This window comes from Manacus candei, unplaced genomic scaffold (genome assembly GCF_025592945.1).
Source record: "Manacus candei isolate 608988 ecotype Guabito, Panama unplaced genomic scaffold, ASM2559294v1 h1tg000008l, whole genome shotgun sequence".
Classification (NCBI taxonomy): domain Eukaryota; kingdom Metazoa; phylum Chordata; class Aves; order Passeriformes; family Pipridae; genus Manacus; species Manacus candei.
Window position 1 is genome coordinate 26,217,328 of NW_026138056.1, and position 18,712 is coordinate 26,236,039.

The window sequence follows — 18,712 nt, forward strand, 5'->3', positions numbered from 1 at the left end:
TGTATTTTTGAGAGCTGTAGTTTTCTCTTAGTCTTAACCTAATGTGGCACAAACTCGCTGTGTTTTGTTACAGGATTGGCTGGAAAAGTGCAGTCCCTTAGTGCAGCTACCTTCAGCTCCAGTAAGACAGCAGGATAGAGGACGTTCTGAGCACAAAAGGACTTTGAGAGCTCATAAGGTTGGTTTAAATTTGGTCAGTTTTAACACAGATGCTTTCCTACTTTTCCATGGACATCAGTTACCATTATGAGTCTGTGAAACCACACATTTCTGTGAAGTTGTGTGAGGGAAAAATGAAAGCAAACACAACTTTAAATAGTCTCTTTAAACAGTCCATTATGGTATACATTATGAAAATAATCAAGAATAACATATAAAACCAATCCTTAATGTTATATTTGTACTCTGCAATTTCTTTTCTCAAGGAAAAGAGAGATTTTAAGCATTGGTCTGTCCTAAACTATCAATAGGTACCTCAGGCAACAACAGTGTTGAGATTCTTAAGCCTGAACATATGACAAAGCTAGTAAATGCTTTCCTAAATCAGTGGGCTAGTAAATGGCAAAACAGATATCACATCATAAACACAGCACCAAAAGGGAACAGGTGTGACTAGCGCTTATCAATGCTTACAATTCAGAAAATTTTAATGTGCAGGCCAATATTGGAGGACACACCATGAGATTTTCATACTGATTTTGTGCATGTAATGGATGCGCAGGTGCAGATTGACAGTGAGATAAGGGATCCTAGCATTACATTAGCCATTAATATGTAGTAAAATGTCCTGGTATGCAATTGTTTAGACTATTAGCACTGCAATTTTTTAGGCTTTAAGCCCTAAAAAACCCACTAAGGAACCTCAGTAACTTCCAGGTAGATATAAAGATCTGGTATGGAATCAGATGGTTTCTCATAGCTGTAGGCCTTCAGTAGAAAAAATCTTGAGTTCATTTTATTGTCTACAAAACTCATGCATTTTTGGCTCCATCTAGAGATTCATTTACAAACTGACTGTGGTACAGTCACCTGCCATGTCCCTACAGGCTTTGTGTAAGCAACTAAAAGGTATATGGGATTGAGTACATACAACTATTTTTAATGCTTAGATCATTACTGCTTCTAAATCACTTGCCCTTCCTTTCCCAGACATTCCTAGGAAGCATACTCCATGAAACATGCATGTTTAAAAGGACCTGGCTTTGTCTAAGTGGACTTTCAGAAAGTGACCATAACTCTGTCAGAGGTTATAGCTTGACATGTACTCTGATACATCCTACTTCACATGTATGTCTCAGCATCCAAAAACATAATACATTACAGGAACTGTACTTCACTTGCTCCAGATGGATAATGGGCAGCTTTTGAACTGGGGGCTATTTTCTGGTCCCAACCAAAGCCTGCTCTGAATGCAATTTTAATGAAATTTCATGTAACAAATAGTAGTATTGTTGGATCTCAGTCTCACAATTGCTTGAAATAAAATGGTTTCAACACACTAGAGCAATTGCCTTCAGCTATGTGTAGCTTTTTCAAAGGGTGTTACCAGGAGGAACATTTCCACAACATGTTACTGCAGAAGGAGCCTTCCTGTCTGATAGAACTGTCTGCACCATTAACTTCTGCATCTCAATAGGGTCCTGAAGGTCTTAAAGACCCCAAAGATACTCATAGTGCTTCTGTACTATGAATAAAAAGGTTTAAGTTCAGCACTTCAAGAGGGGATATTGCAGATGGCTAAGTAACAGGAGTCCTTGGAAAAAATAATCTGTGGAGAGAAAATTTCATTATCCTGATTCCCAGCTGGAGAAAAGACCTGCTTTTCTTCAGAGATACACAGACCTTTCCAACAGATTTCTGGCCATTTCCCATGTAGGACAACTGTTACACACACATCTTTATCTATACTGTTAAAACGCTTCATATTAAAAAAATAGGAAGAAAAAATGAATATATTTATTATTTTTTTCAGAAGTGACAGCTTATCATTGAAACAATTATATTCACTTCAAAAGTTCAGCTTCTGAGCAAAAGTTAAGAGAAGTTTATTCCTATTGCAAAATCTTGATTTAGGAAGACTCAGAATGAAAACATGGAAAGAAACTAAACACGAGAAACAAAGTTTGCATTCTGGAAAGTAAAATTGAGGCAGAAATAGCCCCTTTTGCTCAAGCACACACTTTTGTGAAAGAAGAAAATAAAGCAACAAGGGAATGAAGAAAACCAGAAATAATCTAGACATTTAGGAAAAAGTGGATTAAAATCTAACTACACATCAATGTTTTTAATGTAACATGATTCACTAAGACTATATTTCAAAGATGACATGTATGTGCCATCACTTGATTTACAAGCTCCATTTCTTAGTTTATAGTTTCTTCAGTAAAACAACAGTCTTTCAGAAAGTGCTAGTACAGCATCCAGAACAAAAACTCTGCAAATTTATCTCAGGTCTTGGCTTGCTACTCAACACAACCAATCATTAGTCTAGATTACTTGTATAGTGGAGAATCAGCGGGTTTTGTGGAAAGAAGCATGTTAAGGGAAGGGATAGAAATTAAGTTGTTATATCATTTTCATTTCCTGTTTTTTCACAGCTTAAATTTTCACAGAACCTGGGGTAAAACTGAAGGAAAAGAAGCCAATTTAATTTAAAAAAAGCAAGTTGTGACAGATGTTTAAAAGCGAGTCTTGCTTATTTGAATATATGAAATAGAGCAGAGCTAAGAGGGAATAGTTCAAGGATATTGCCCCTCAGCTGTTCCAGAACAACCCTCACTCCAACTGAAAACTGCTGGCTCAGAACTGGCTCTGGACCCAGTTCCCTCTGCGGATAGGTACCCAAACTGGTATTTAAAGTGACTGAGCTCCCTTTGCAGACAGGTGCCCAAACTGGTATTTAAAGTGTGCCTAGAAAGGTCAGTCCTGCAGGACTACAGCAGCCAAAATTGTCTCCTAAAATTCTCCTACTCTGCCTATCCAGAGTAAAGCACATTTTGGTGGGGCAAAGAATCTCTGTATTTATGTCAAGTCTAAATTTCTTTAACATCCACGATTGATGTCTATAGACCAAGAGATACCTGAGCCAGTAGGATAACTCAGACCATATGCAATGCTGAGTTCAAAAGAAAGCATAGCCATTACTCAGAAAAACTCAGTTTCTAAGAAGTGTAGGTAATTTTTGCTGCAGAATTATATATGTGAATTTGAACCCCTCTCGGTCACAGAAAATTATCGAATACACACAGACAACATCTTTCCAGGTAAGTGTGCTAGACTAATCCGCTACAAAGACCACAGACTATTGCCACCTTTCCAGGTACCTCTGAAAACCTGAATCATGGATTCATGTTCAAGAATGATTCAGGACAGGATTTTGGGTGGTGAGTTCCAATCCTGCTTGTAAAGATACCTCTTCCCTTGTTTGTCATCACAGACATCTGGCCTCAGAGCCCTTCCTTGTCACAGTACACCAGTGAGAACAAATCCCATTCCCAGCCACAGCTACTGGCTCCCTGACACTGCTCAGAGGCTTCTTCCCAAGTTGCAGATTCCCCTCCTGCTCCTGAGAGCTGAGGCTTGGCTCCACTACCATTCTGCCAGGTAGGTCTGTTCTCCCAGCAGAAAGAAAAGGGCAGTACTGATGTGAGTGGTGAAGTACTTCAAAGTTTGCTAAGAACGCTGTCACAGAAAGGCTTTAGAAATGGAAGCAGTAGAACAGTAGTTAGAAATATTCACTCTCCATTTGGGAAAGCCAGGTACTGCAGTCCAACAGAACAAACAGAAATGAACATCATGATAGCAGAAAGCCAAATGTTGGGACAGAGAGGCTACAAGGCTGTTCACTCAGTTCTTCTCCATGAGGTGTTGGAAGCAAACTAATTTGGAAGCACTGTGCAAAATACATATTCTCTGGAGTCGTTCTACGTTTAGCCAGACAATTTTTAGCTTTATACAGTAAGTAAAAGCGAATAAAAGGATTAAAGGAGTGTTGCATCCTTTTTCCTGGGACTTTTGCCAACTAAGTTTCGTGCCCTCAAAACACTTAAATGGGAGCAACAGTTTCAGAGATAGTCACAAGAAAGAAAATAGCAAAGATCATGCAGAACTTCAAAGAACCACCAGGCTCTAGATGGACAAAGCAATCATTAAAACTAAACTAGAATAATAACAAAAGTAACATCATCTCCCAGTTAACACTGTGCTCAAGTCAGGGCTAAACCCCCTCCACCTGCAGCACTTCGGGTTTTAAATAAATGCAACATTTATATCCTGTCTCCTTTAGTCTGCTAGAATAAGAATGTTACTGAGCTAGACACTACTATATAACTAGTTTACTTGGTTTTGAACACATAATTAACACCTAGTGTGCCTAACTAAAGCCAACTGAACTGTCTCCCACTATTTATTTTCAGGCACTTATCTCTTCCTTCTGGTGACCTGAGGGAATAGAATGAATGTGTGTCAGGGGAGGCTTAGGTTGGCTATTAGGAAAAGGTTCCTCACCCAGAGGGTGGTTGGGCACCGGAACAGGTGCCCCAGAGAAGTGGTCACAGCACCAAGCCTGGCAGAGTTCAAGAAGTGCTTCGACAACGCTCTCAGGCACATGGCATTATTCTTGGGGCTGTCCTGTGCAGGGCCAGGAGATGGACTCGATGATCCTTGTGAATCCCTTCCAACTGAGGATACTATTTCACGATTCTGTGATTATGCACTTTCAATTCTGATGGTTTCTCCCACAAAGTGTGTGTGTGTATATTAGGAGACCATTTGTATAAAGAGAAGCCTCATCTACTATATTTCCGTAGTAGGAAGGAATATCAAAATTTTTTAAAAGCATTTCAGATAAAAAAAAGTACTTAAAATTACAAAATGAGGATTGACACAAAAATAGTGCCAGCATTACTAGTTAAACATGTTCTTTTACAGTTCAGTTGTGTTCAATAAAACCTGGCAAAAGAAGTTTAAAAATTCTTCTGTCTTTCAAACTAAAACTAGAGATGCTTAGAGCCTTCCTTGAATCCCATTTTTCTATTTGTCTTGGATCACTATATCTTATTTATTTTTATTTTGGAGGCCTTGTTATAACGGTATGTGATATAAAGTATTGGTATCAAAAATTTAAACACACATTGTACTGAAATTATGAGGTACTACTGTGTTATTCTATTCATGAGATATTCAGAGTGATCAGGACTTGAAAACTTCAACTGGATTTTATAGTGCAATAAAAAAAAAGAGCACAATATTGTGGGTAACAGCTGCCATCAGATATGCCATTCAGATAATCCTTGCACAGCTCCTAACAAAACGCAGTAAGAATGGAAATGTGCCATGGGTAGAGCTTCACAATAGCACTGCAGGGCCTGGGCAGTGCACATTCACCAGGACACACTCATTACTCCAGGCAGACTCCGAAGACTAGTTAAGTTGTACTACACACCTCTGACTGCCAGAGCAACTCAGGATGGGAAGCATGCAAAGCATGAGGCATGCTGGCTAGTTAAACTGGATTTACAGCCCCTCTGTACTGCCAAAACAGTGCTAAGCAGGTGAAGAGTTACACCGCTGCTTACATCTCCTTCTGCTCCCTTTTACTCCTCTACCCTAGATTTAACATTGCATGTGGCTTCTTCCCCACATACACCTCATTGCCCTACGATTGCACATGCCCTTATTTCTCATTGTTTTCCTCCAAGTATCTACTTATTTCATAATGAAAGATATTTGGAGCAATTAGTAGTTTATATGAAGAAATACTTAGCAGTATTTGGACTGCAAAACCTGCAAAAGCAGATTTTTTTGTCTTTAGAAAAATAAATCAGGAAAAATTGGTTACAGTTCTAGACTTTGAAATTTTTCTTATTTGCCGTATGACCAAGGTCACAACTACTTCATTTCCACAGAATAGGCTAGAAATGGCTGGTGTGATCATTTACAGAGAGACTGAAAAACTATGGAAACTTTGTGTAGAAAATTGTTTCTGAACATCTCGGTTCTTTCTCAGCACTTCCAATACACGATTTCAGTACTTAATTTTTCAGACTTTTCACTCATGAAAAACTGCCACATGTAAGAGCTTACTTGCACCTAAACCTGCATGTTTGGGGATCTAAGATGCCCAGAGTAAGTCAATGTAGTACAAATGCTCTCAGAAAAAGACAATTCTGGCAAGAATGGGAATGTCACAAAAGAGAATTGACATAATCACCAAGATCCATGAAGACAAAGAAATTCTCACTACAATTTAGACCTTACAAAATTAGTTAAGCAGAACATTTTGCCGGGGATTTGTGAGACTAAAATTTTGTTCCCTTCTAAGCTTGACTGCTTTCAGATTCATATCTCTGCTCTGCAGTTTCCCAATCCAAGCTAAAACCAGGATCTTCTCCTTACCTTTGCCGTTGGTACAGTTTCAGTAAGTAGCAACATACCAAGATTTTCTCACCAACAGTTCTGTGGAAAGGAGAGTCTTCTGGAAACTGGGAGATGGGACAAATGCTTTGAACAAACCCATGCACCTGGTTACCCAAGTGTAAGCAAACCCATTGTATGAAGCAGGAACACCATTTTGCTTGCTGGGGACTCAACATGGACAGTTGCTTAATTCTTAAAGCAATACGTGGGTCCCAGTCCTCAGGAGAGAGCTGCAAGATCTGGATTCCAAACAGGCAGAAGCAGCAAAGCCCATAAAAGGTACATGAAATCCTAACATCTTTCTCCTGAGCCCTGTTTACGCTAAGGTTTAGGTGAGCCACCATTTTGTGCACTATGGTACTCCAAATTCCCTTGTGAAGCACATAAGACTCACCACCACCATTCTGAATGTCACTGAGGGTGGCCAGACACCTTAAACCACAGCTCTAACTTGTATCCTTCAAGGATCTGAAGAGCCTGCATTTAGTAACTCTGTTAAGAGAGGCTTCCAGGACTGCCCTCAACAAATCTCTTAGAAGTCTAGCATATGCTTTACAGGAAGAAAAAACTCCACACCTCTATTTAAAAATGACCACTGACAAAGAATCCGGCACACCGCTGGTTAAGTGTTCCAGTATCTAATTAGGTTCCATTAAAATTGTTTGCTTAAATCCCAAAATTTATCTAGCTTCAATTTCAAGACATTTCATCCTATTATAGCTTTGTTAGATCAAAGAATTCCGTATTATCAAACTACTTTTCTTGATGGCGGTAATTATAGGTAGATACTCATTTCGTAACCATGTCTGCCTTTAAAGTAAGCTCTCCAAGTATTAGAAGGCATGTGCTTGATTTTTGGCACAAGAACTGGATACTGCATTTGGCACTAGTGTAAGCACTACTGGAACAAAAGTAGTATTGCCTCCCCCATACCATTTGATATTCCCTTTTTAATGCATCCAAGAATTGCATTTGGCCAAGTGGGAGCTTATGTTCAGCTGACTATCCATCACGTCTCCTAACTTTCTCTCAAAACACTGATCCTTGGGATGGGCTCCCATTCTGTTTCCAGATGTATGACTTTACACTTGGTGATAGTGAAACAGGCTGTATGAGCTGGACACCAGCAAAGAAAAGAATATCAATTAACTGTAAAGCATATAAACCTTAGCACGCCTGCAAAATTTGTGAGTTGCTAACATTTCAGTCTCCTGTTGCTTCTCCAATAGCTATTAGGTAAAGCTTCTGGCTTCGGTTCTGAGGAACTAACAGGAAGATGTTGGTCATTTTGAAAGAGGAGAAGAGTTCACAGAAATTTTATTTCGGAATGTGTCAGCAGCTGGCACTCATGGACAGCAAGTAACGGCATGTTTCCAAGAACCTGAACTTTATCATAGAATGTTGACAAAGGATCTGCGTTATTGTTTAGGGACTAAACTCCTATCTGCTACATTTTTAACTCAAATTACCTCATAAATGCTCCAAAACTCATAGTGGATAGTGCCACATTTTCTAGTGCCCTTAGCCATCAGATTATGAGCTGTTTCTGTAAATGCCTACTATGGGAGATGCCTGAAGAGCAATACCAAAAATCCTGAAAGCTATGCTCCTATAAAAGGTGACCAACTACATAGAAATACTGGCTTAAATACAGCTACACTTCAGTATTAGTTTCCACGCTAACATTTTGCAGTTGTTATCTGAGAGGATTTCAGAGGCAGGTAAGAAAAATTAGTTGCTTAAGTACCATGAAAACCAAATTAACTTAAATTAACTTTATCCTCAACTAATGCTTCACTCCATGTACTCCCTTAAATAAAATCTGGGGCCTATAGGGCACTCTTATCAGCCAAACAAGGTCCTCCTAATTTAATGAGTTAGTCTCCTACTCTATACCTATCATACAATGCCTGCTATCCATTTGAATGGCTTCATTATATTCATGCTTTTCTGTTAATATACTGGAACACAGGTATGAGTCAAAGAACTGAAAACTCTGTAGCAAAGTAATGGACAAACTGAACACTTTTCTCAGGTACATCCCCCCGGCATGCAAATTTCATTGCCCTTGTGTGCAATTCTGAAGTAAGATTGTACTCTTACAAGATCAATTCCATTAGTTGTGCAAAGTAATTATTATATTTTTCACCATTTTTCCCTTCATCTGGCAACTTTTTGAAAATGGTTTTTTTCCCCTGTAAAACAGCTTATCACTTTATGAAGATGAAATACTTTTATCGTTTTCAACTCAAACTCATTAAGCCTCTTTCAAGCATGTACCAGTAGACTAATTACTTGCACTGAATAGCTGCAAGGAAATGCCAAATTCTTCTGATTTAGTGCAGTCAGCTTAAATGGACAAAGGTGTTGGTACTTCCATATTTAGACACAAGAAGTTGTGTTACTGTATTTTGGAGCTCGACTCACAACAGGGGAATTATCAGTTCCGGTTTTAGGACTCTGCTGTTTGAGTATCTGGAAACAGTGACCCATATGACTGACACTCAGCCCTTTTGCCAATTCCTAACCACAGTCATAAACAAAAGCACCCAACTATTTTTAGTTAACATGCCATCATAATTTCCCAAGTTATTTTAAACCAAAACGAGCTTCTGACAAGCTTCAATAAAGAAGCATTGCTGTTACAAAGTTTTATTTAGATTGAAGTGCAGAAATAAGCTCTTGCATAACCTGGCATAAGAAATAAAAATCAATGCCAGCGATTTTTTAATGGAGATTCTTCACTGGTGATGTAAATACATCTTGCCTGTACCTGAAAAGTGTTTCAGTCAGAGCAGACACAACTTGTTCATCTGTTGCACCTGTTGCCGGTGTATTTTGGTGCTGAAAAAATCTCCAGGAGCAGTTAATTAGGGGTGGGATAAGAAAGGGTTTACTTGCCAAGGCAGTAGATGGTATACGACGCCCGCAGGCCGTGCCTGAGAGGTTACATTTTATAACACCATCCACCCAATCCCAGATGTGCCCACCCCGTGGCCTTTCCTCTGGTCCGCCCCGGGTCCACCTCCTTGAAATGGGTCTGGGGTGTATTTTGGGACCCCTCCTTCCTCCCATCTTCAGCATCATCAGAGCACAAAGGGTACACAGTTACCTAATTCCTGACCTATTCTGTGGTTTAGGCCCAGATATGCTGTTCTGTCAACTGTCTAGGCCTTGCCTTGACAAAAGACCAAACATTTCTATTAGATTTGGGGCTATGAGTGATATAGGGAGGATAGAATGGGGTAAGAGGGTTAAGGAACGTATAAACAAGGGCGCTAGAGAGAGGGAAAGGAACAAGGGACAAGGGGGTGGGGGGAAGGTTGCTGCTTTTAAAACTTACTTATAAAACTTACAAGTCTTACAAATATTAGAAAAATAAAAAACCATTAGGGGCTTAAGGCATCACACCAAATGCCTTGGCAGGCTAAGATTCCTCCAGTAAAGTGCTTGCAAGATGAGAAACCAGTTTGAATGCAGTTACGTGTTTCACTAGTCCCAGTGTTTCAAATCTATTCAGTGCTACATCTACATATTATCAACAACTGCTCATATCATGAATCCTGCGGTCTCCACTTCTGTAAGATCTGCAGTAAAACACTGCAAACAAATCTACTTTGTAAAGTCTTTCATGCTTCCTTTGGTAAAAGATAACTAAATATGTTCAGTGCTGGAAGTAATTACAATCTTGAAATCAGGATCCTAAGATGTTAAGAACCAATTTACACTTGCTGCTTCTTTACACAGAAAAATTTTCACACAGCTTTTTGGTGCACTGCAACTATGTAAGAATCCTGCCCCCTTCACAGCATACAGCTCACTATGTAATTTACTGTATTTTTAATCACAACAAAAATAAATGTTGCCACTCAAAACCTCATCTGTTACCTGCACAAATCCTTCCAAATTTTCTTCCTCCTAATGACGGTAAACAGTATCTACATACTGCTAATTCAAACTATATGTGGCTCTTTAAAGCAGATTACTCCAAAGTGAATGTAGCAACCATTGCCACTTTGGAAGAGGGTCACAAAATGAGACCAATGGAGACAACAGGCTGTTTTGTGCAAGATTGTTTTATTAACAGACCAGAGTTTGAAATATTGCAGCTGGGCATCTATATCTGCAAGGAAAAAAAGAACAAGGTTATCATTATGCACATGTAGATCGGAAACTACTTTGGCCACGTGAGAAAGTAATACATTTTTACAGTTTACAATCTGGGCTGAAAACACTCATTTCACAGGATTTAAGACTGCAGTAATCTTCCACACAATAACTAACTTCTAGATTAACATCTCTTCATGAGATGAAGACATAGATTCACAGAATCTGAAAACACAGATTTCAAGTGCCAGACCTAACAGGATAAACATTTCTACCTTGAACCATTGGTACCTGAACTGGATATTTAAAGACATGAGGAGACATTGTGCATATTCTAACTTTTGCTGCACTTTCATTTTTAAGCACATTTCATGGACTATTTACATACAAAACCAAAAAGCTGACTTGAGATGAGTTCCTGTAAAGTTTGCTTGAAAAGAAATGAAATTCAGTACGTGGCCAATACTGAATTGTAAAAATTTGCTATCAAGTAGTATGCTCTTTCCCCCTAATCTATATAAAGGAATCAGTTCTTGAAATCTATTTTCAATTTACTTGAGACTATCACTTAAGTAATAAGAAATAAAGACAAATAGCAGGAAACCATCTACATATAGGAAAGAGGAATACTCGTCTTCAGATACACGACCCTTCATAATGACAGTATTTAAAGAGTACTGTCAGCACATCACCTGAACCTACTACTCTAGTTGCCCGTTACCTCAGCAGAAACTACAATGTTGGGGTTTTTTCTACCTGTAAGCTACTTGTATTTTAAGCATGCACTCTATTCAAAGCAGTAGGAAAACAGCAGGAGTAGAGAGTGGAAGAGACAAGAACAGTCAGTTATGTTAGATTTACAAAGTTATGTATGTTTTACGTTTGCAGTCGAAGCAGAACAACTGCTTGTAAACATAAAATAAGAAACTGCATGGGCCCTTCCCAAATTAAAAGATGGAGTAAAGCCCTGATGTATGTCACTTACGTGGGATGTTGAGCTACAAGTCCAACAAAAAAATGCAAGGGACCAGCTGAATATCCCTAGTTTCTCTGCCAATGTACTAACCCTCACAGGCATTTACACTGCAGTAGTGAACTAGAAGCCTCCCTCCTGTAGAAAGGCTACTGAAAACAAGACCACCAGTATACATCTGATGTTTGGCAGGGAAGATGGAGAAAGGATCTACCCTGACAGAAAAGCTGCAGTGTTTCCATTAAAAACCAGCAGTTTCCATCTTATACTCAAAAACCAGACAGAGGCATAGGGTGAAACTAGTTTTCCCTAATCTTGGTTATGAAGCCTCAGCACTTGCTTCAGGGAAACATCTGCCAATACTGAATCTTCTGCCACCAGCAGCAAAATTTCTACAACACTACTACTATGGGTAACATAACATCACCCCAGACACCAAACGTTACAGCAATTCCACTTCTTGAAGCTACCCACTTCTTCCCACAATTGACCTAAAGAGCTTTGTAAGAGCACTGTCCCCGGTAAGCAACTATTTTCCTAAAGTGCCATGTAACCAGTGCTTTAAAACTGCTGACTTCAGAGATGGAGGTAACAACAAAACACACAAGAAGCTTGGGGGGGTGAAAACTGAAGAAGACAGCAGCCCACAATAAAGCTTCAATGAAAGTTGTCAATCAAACAGAAAGTATTTCCTAGAACTCCTTTCGCTCCTTGGACAGACATTAGACCTCAATGAGCTCAGCTTGCTGTGCATTGTTGGCTGTAAGAATATTTTTAAAAGACTTGAGAAAAAACAAAGCAAAGCAAAACTTTCCTCCCTTCATAAACTTTCATTTCTGAGAACTCATCCAAATAGCAACTGCACCTGTTTTACACTGTAAATTCAAAACACTATGTACCTTTTTTATTAACTAACACTCGAAGTTAAGAATTCCTAAGTAAACTGCATATCTGATGTAAAAGGAAAACCAAAACCCTATAAAAAACAAACATCACCAAAAACCCCAAATAAACCCCAACAAGCCAACCAAAAAACCTTCTTGGCTTTGGACGAATCGATTCAGGGAGAACTGGGTCTTTGCCTGTTATCCCTTCAAAGCACCCTAACACAACGAAGTTTTCTTCCAGCATACCTGTCACACTAAAAGGGCATTTATCCTTGACCTAAAATAAGGTATGGGCAACACCAAAGCTAGTTTAGTGTGTAAAAAGCAAAGGCAAGAACTCTGAAAAAATTTTGGCTTTGAACGGCTGAGACTTTTCACTAAAGCAGCAACAGCAGAATGACAACAATAGATGAGATAGATCGTTTGAACTATATCCTACCTTTGAACTAGATCCTGCCTTCAGGACTCAGATGTCACTGTAAACTACCTTAAGAGTTGATAACCCTTCCCATTTCTAAATGACAGACAACTCAAAGGGGCGAATCGGTCTTTCAAAATTACCATCTTGGTCATCATACATGAAAGCTCTAACTGAATCATTCCAAAGCTTGAACAAGCTGAAAATTTAGACCAGTCCTAAACAGGTTTTTATAGACAACCTGAAAAAACACTGTACTTGTAACCACAAGACTTTGATCAGATTAAGAATTCATTAATAAGGGCTGAAAGTTTTAGCCAAGATCTCAAGGTTTCCCATCTTAAAACCAAACAAAGTTTTAAAACAAGTTATTGGTAATGTTTGTATTTCCTAAACATATCAGCTACACTCATAATTTAATTTCTTCACAAATGTTTAAGCTTAAGTAAAACTTCAAAAATAAAACAAGAACGCTGTATTGTCCAAGTAGATTTATACTGTAGGTACCACCCAAGCATGAGTGAGCATCTATTAATCCTAAATGTCTGACAATAATGGCAGCAGCCTACAGAGCAAAGCTGGAAGAGTAGATTGCCCTTGGCAATATCTCACCATTAGTTCATTCTCCTTATGAGCCTGTTGATCTGGTCTTCTCTGTTACCAGCATCTCCACCTTCCACGAAGTGGATCGTTTTCTTCTTCATTCCACCTCGAGGAGAGGACAACTTGAAGGGCCAAAGGAAGTTGTTCACAACTTTGAAATTCTTGCCAACAGTGTAAATTTCATGGATCACATCTTCCATGCAGATGATGCCAAGCTTTCCTGAAATTCAGAAACATTGTTTTCAGAAAGACTACAGAGCCACTAGTCAATAACAAGCCAAAAATTATCACGTTGTTACTGTCATGCCTCCTTATTTTGAGAAACTTCAGGAAGTCAGAAAGCAGTCACTGAATGACTGACTTGTCCATTTAAAATGGACTTGCTGTAGCCAACTCGACATTTAGTAGGCACATTTGGAAAGAGGCATCAGTTTCAACTGTTAAATATTTGCAACCAGCAATGAGGAACAACAAAAAACAACGACTCTTAGCGAATCTTAGGAAAGTACTTTCAAGAAAAGCTAGATTAAATACACTTAAACCACAGCTACGAGTGGCCCACAAAAATTCATTGAACTATTTAGTTAGGCTGTTGAATAATGCAACAGCATGTTTCCTTAATGCCTTTCCAGTCTTCAGCAACATGTTACAAGTTAACTGCTCATAAAATACACTGGTAAAAAGAAAAGTGATTAAAACACAATACTTGTAAGTTTATAATCTGCTGATCTATTGCACTGGAAAAGGAACAAACACAACACAGCCTAATTTGAAGCAAAATGCAAATCAAGAGCCAAAAAAGGGAGAGATTAAAGCATTTGCTTTCATTCATCCTGGTACAACTGCAAAAGCAGCCTCCTGGAACAGTCCATATCCCAACAATTGATCACCACCCTTCATTTTTACTAAATACACTGATCACTTTTACTAGCTAGTTCTTCTTTTAGCAAGTTCAAACAGTCTGTTTACCAGATCACAAAAGTCTATGACAAAATGTCTAACATTAAGCCTGAAAGTTCAAAGCTATGGATGATGATTCTTTCCTGCTGCAGCGCTTTTTCATTACTGAAAGATCTACTGACCTATTAAAGGTCAAGGAGTTTACACTTAAAATGACAAATTTAAACTCCTAGTATACTCCAGAGACACACAAGGACCAGCTCAGCACTGATCACCCCAAGGCACCAAGCTGGTGCCTAGTTTTGCTGAGCAGTGTTTACCAAGGCGCTTCTGAATCAGGCGGTTGTCAGTGAGAGCGATGCGCTGCTTGTTGATCTTGCCGTAACCGCGCTTGTAGATCAACTCATGCACAGACTTCAGGTTGGGGTACCTGCAACAGTCAAGTTAAAAAAAAGAAGTCTTTGCAAGCCACATTCCAGGTTAACATCCCTGACTTAGACTCCCATAATAAACAGTTAAAGATCATTTCAGCATGTCCCAAATGTAAATACAAAAGCATCAGGAAAGCAAATTTTACTCACACCAAGTTCCCAAGAACACCAGTATGACAGCGCATTCATATCCATCAAGCATTACCTTTAAAGTACTTCCTTAATCATGATTTCAATTCAAAGGAAGGAAAGTACACTGAAGATAAAAATATCTTGCGAGTCTAGCGTAGCAAACCACAAAAGGCTCTCAACATTTGCACACTGATCAGGTAAAACTGGCCATTTCACTCACCCCCAGGCAATGTAGGGCTCCACAATCCTCAACATGTTGATAGAAGCTTTGTTGAGCTTTACAAATGTGCCATTAAAAATCTGACGCAGGCGAAGAAGCTGCAACACTTTGCGGACCTTAGGGCTGACACCATTGGTACTGGAGAACAGAGGGGAAAATCCTCAGTTATCAACATCCCAGAAACACTAGGGAACAGGTTAAAAAAGACACAACAGCACTGTTCCCACATAAAAAAGCATCATTGTTTCAGCAATGACACAAAGCAAGCTTAGTAATTAACTTATATTTCAGTGTATATTTCAGTGTTAAGTTAAAATATCTACTTCCATGAAATGAATTGAAAGTATTGTACTGAAACAACTTAGAACTAGCCTTGTACTCTCCTGAACATAATTCTTCCAATCACATCTTCTGTTAGTTTTTTGTAACATCTTACCGAAGAATTAAACAAACACTTGAAAAAAGTTCAGTAGAATGTCTGGGAATAAGGACATGTAATTTTATCAAGCTCAAGGTGAGATAGAACAACGGTCTGCACGTATTTGCAGCATTGTCTTCTTAAAAATCAGGGATTCCTAAAGACAACAGACAGCCAGCAAAATGATTTGACACTTAATTACAAACACCTCTGGTGCATGTACAACATACCGCCACCCACTGCCCAAGCCACTGGTGGAAGGCTTGATCCTATTTACATATGTAAGCCCTCAAAACACACAGGTAACAGGAAAGTTAACTCCAGTGCTTTTGAACATAAAATTGCTTACACCTGTACTCAGCCTTACCCTCTTATCCTGATCACAAATGCCAGTTTTGGCTCGGCTGGGACATAGTAGTTGCCAGCTTTCCGGGCCATCCTGGCCATGCGGATCTCCTGCCGGTACATGTGCCTGTACTCCTTGTGGTAAGCCTGGGCTCTGGCATAGATGAGTTTTCTCTGTGCCTTACGGTACTGCAATAAATTGGGAATTGCTTAGGGTTACATAAAGCTTTTAAACACATAAAATCACCTTCAAATAATGTGCCACATTCTAGAACTTCCTGCAAATAACACGGTTAAAGTATCTCACAGCTCAGAAGAACCCTCACTGATGCTCTAAAGAGCCTGGCAGGCTGTTACACAGCAGTGCTACTCTGCCTTGAACACTTATCATTCCCAATCCTTCATTCAGGAACTGTAGGAACAGGACAATGAGTAATGGGTACAAACTAAAAGAGAGGAAATACAGGTTAGATATTATGAAGAAATTCTTTACTGTGAGAGTGGTGAGACACTGCCCAAGGAGTTTGTGGATGCCCCATCCCTGGAAGTGTTCAAGGCCAGGCTGGATGGAGCTCCGAGCAACCTGGTCTAGAGGGAGGTGCCCCTGCCCATGGCAAGGGATTGGGACTAGATGATCTTTAAGGTCCCTTCCAACCCCTTAACATTCCGTGATTCTATGATCATGCATCAAGCTCACCCTCACAAAGGCTGTAACCTCTTGCCTTGTACAAGACTAACTTCAGTGTGACAGACAACTGTACACTTGAACCTTGACTGCATGAAACTGGTCTGTGATCAACCAAAAAAAGCATATTTTAGTCCAAATCTTGAAGACAATATCAACATGCTTGTCCTAAATACCATGTATTGGATCACATCAGCAGTAGCAGCAACTGATACTGTAACAGACAAACAATCTAAGTCAAGGGATCAACGAATATTTACCTTTTTTATAGCCAAAATCTTCTTCTGCCGTTTGGCTTTCAAGGCCGCGTAAGCCTGCCGCTTCTTCAGCAGGCTCTCGGGCACAGAGGGCACCTTCTTTGCTCTAAGAGGAAACAGAAACAAAACCCACCTCTTTTAGCCAAGATGAAAAAACCCAAAGAACGCTGTTCCATGCAACAAACACCAATGCTGTCTCTTTAACACAAGGTGTGCACAAGCCTCACTGCCTCCAGACACTTCACTGCAGCGTCTTCCTTGTTCCCACTGTTCCCAGGCCCAGAGCAGTGTCCCAGGACATTTCCCTGGGACTGAACTAGGTGATTTCCTGGCTTCAGAACCTACACAGTTCCCCTTTCAAGACAAGGAACCCTGACAGACCAACTGCTAAGCTGCACATAACCTTTGTGGATGGATGACTGCACAGACCAACACCACTCCAATGGCAAGTTTTTTTCCTTACCTTGCTATAGCGCAATTTGTAATAAAACAAAGACTGGTTCAAAGAGAATTTCTGTTTAATAAACATTTCAACAAGTGCTTGAAAAGGACAAGCAAATTTGGCAGCACTCTGAAATTTGTTTCATAGCACTTTAAAGTTGTTTGGTTATTCAGGGAATCACAGGATGGGCCAGGCTGGAAGGGACCACAGTGGGTCATCTGGTCCAATCTCCCTGCTCTGCTCCCAGAGCACACTGCACAGGATTGTGTCCAGATGGTTCTTAATATCCCCAGTGAGGGAGATTCCACAGCATCTCTGGGCAACCTGTTCCAGTGATCCCACATAGTAAAAAAGTTCTTCCTCGTATTGAGGAACTTCCTGTGCATCAGTTTCTGCCCGCTGCCTCTTATCCCAGAGATTTTAAAGTCTCAGACGCAGCAAAACTCGCCAGCGCAGACTTTACAGAACCGCAATCACCCGGGCGATCTCCCGCTCCAGCGCGATCCCTCCCTGCTCCCGCCTCAGCACACCCCTGACCGCGCTCCCGCCCGTCCCGGAGGACCCTGTCGCCCAGCCCGCACCCTCGGCCCGCCCGGGGCCCGCTCCCTCTCCCGCCCCGCCGAGGGCCGGCGGCCGCAGCAGGGCCGGGCCGGGCCGGCTCTATCTCCGCCGCGCCGGACCCTCCCCTTCCGCCGCTGCCGGCCGCGGCGGAGGCCCCGCGGCCCGGGGGCGGCGGGGGCAGTGGCCAGGCGGTGCAGTGGCGGCGGATGGGCGCGGATGGGCCCGGATGGCAGTGGATGGAGCAGGAGGGAGGGCACTCACTCCTTGTCCGCCATCGCAGCGCCGGAAGAGAGGGGCGTGCGCGTGCGCGGCGAGCTCTTAGCCCATTCGTCCGCGCAGGCGGGGACTTGCGCTCCGCCAGGACCCCGGGCTCGGGCGTCCGCCGTTGTGCCTGACCGGAGGGCGGGCGATGGGGTGGTCGAGGAGTGCCTGAGGTAAAAGTGTCCCCGTCTGGCGGGACTGGAGCCGGGCGTGTCCAGGGACTGGCCGTAACCTGGAACTGAATGTGTCCTGGGACTGGCCGTGTCCCGGAGAACCGACCGTGTCCCGGGACTGGCCGTATCCTGGGACTGGCCGTATCCTGGGACTGGCTGTGTCCCGGGGACTGTGTCCCAGGCCGGGCGGGAGCCGTCCTTTCGCCAGACCCAGCCTTCCCTGCAGGAGGCTGGGAACGAGTTCTGCGGTGGCGGGGCTCTCAAGGCGTCTCGCATCAGGCAGGATTTCCCCTATTCCAGGCTGAAACCCTGTGCTTAAAGCCTACGGGACGCTACCTCCCGCCCGCGCTCGGTACCGAGGCGGGGATGAGGCTGATAGCGGGGAAATTCCACTCCCTCCAGGCCCCGGCAGCATACCCCCGGAAACCGGGAGGGAGAGGGAAGCGGAGCGCCCTGCCCAGCTCCGGAACCGGAGCGCTTTC

The 18,712-nt window shown here is 41.5% G+C and overlaps 1 protein-coding gene across 1 annotated transcript; it reads right to left on the reverse strand.

Moving 5' to 3' along the window:
- Positions 1-10,475: 10,475 nt before the first annotated feature.
- Positions 10,476-18,209, reverse strand: RPL7 (ribosomal protein L7). The gene is made up of 7 exons (XM_051768953.1): positions 18,058-18,209; positions 16,797-16,899; positions 15,874-16,040; positions 15,089-15,226; positions 14,626-14,735; positions 13,415-13,625; positions 10,476-10,540 (listed from the first exon to the last, which is right to left on the reverse strand). The coding sequence occupies exons 1-6, from the start codon at positions 18,069-18,071 to the stop codon at positions 13,417-13,419; spliced, it is 741 nt and encodes a 246-aa protein (XP_051624913.1). The 5' UTR covers positions 18,072-18,209; the 3' UTR covers positions 10,476-10,540; positions 13,415-13,416.
- Between the last annotated feature and the right edge of the window lie 503 nt (positions 18,210-18,712).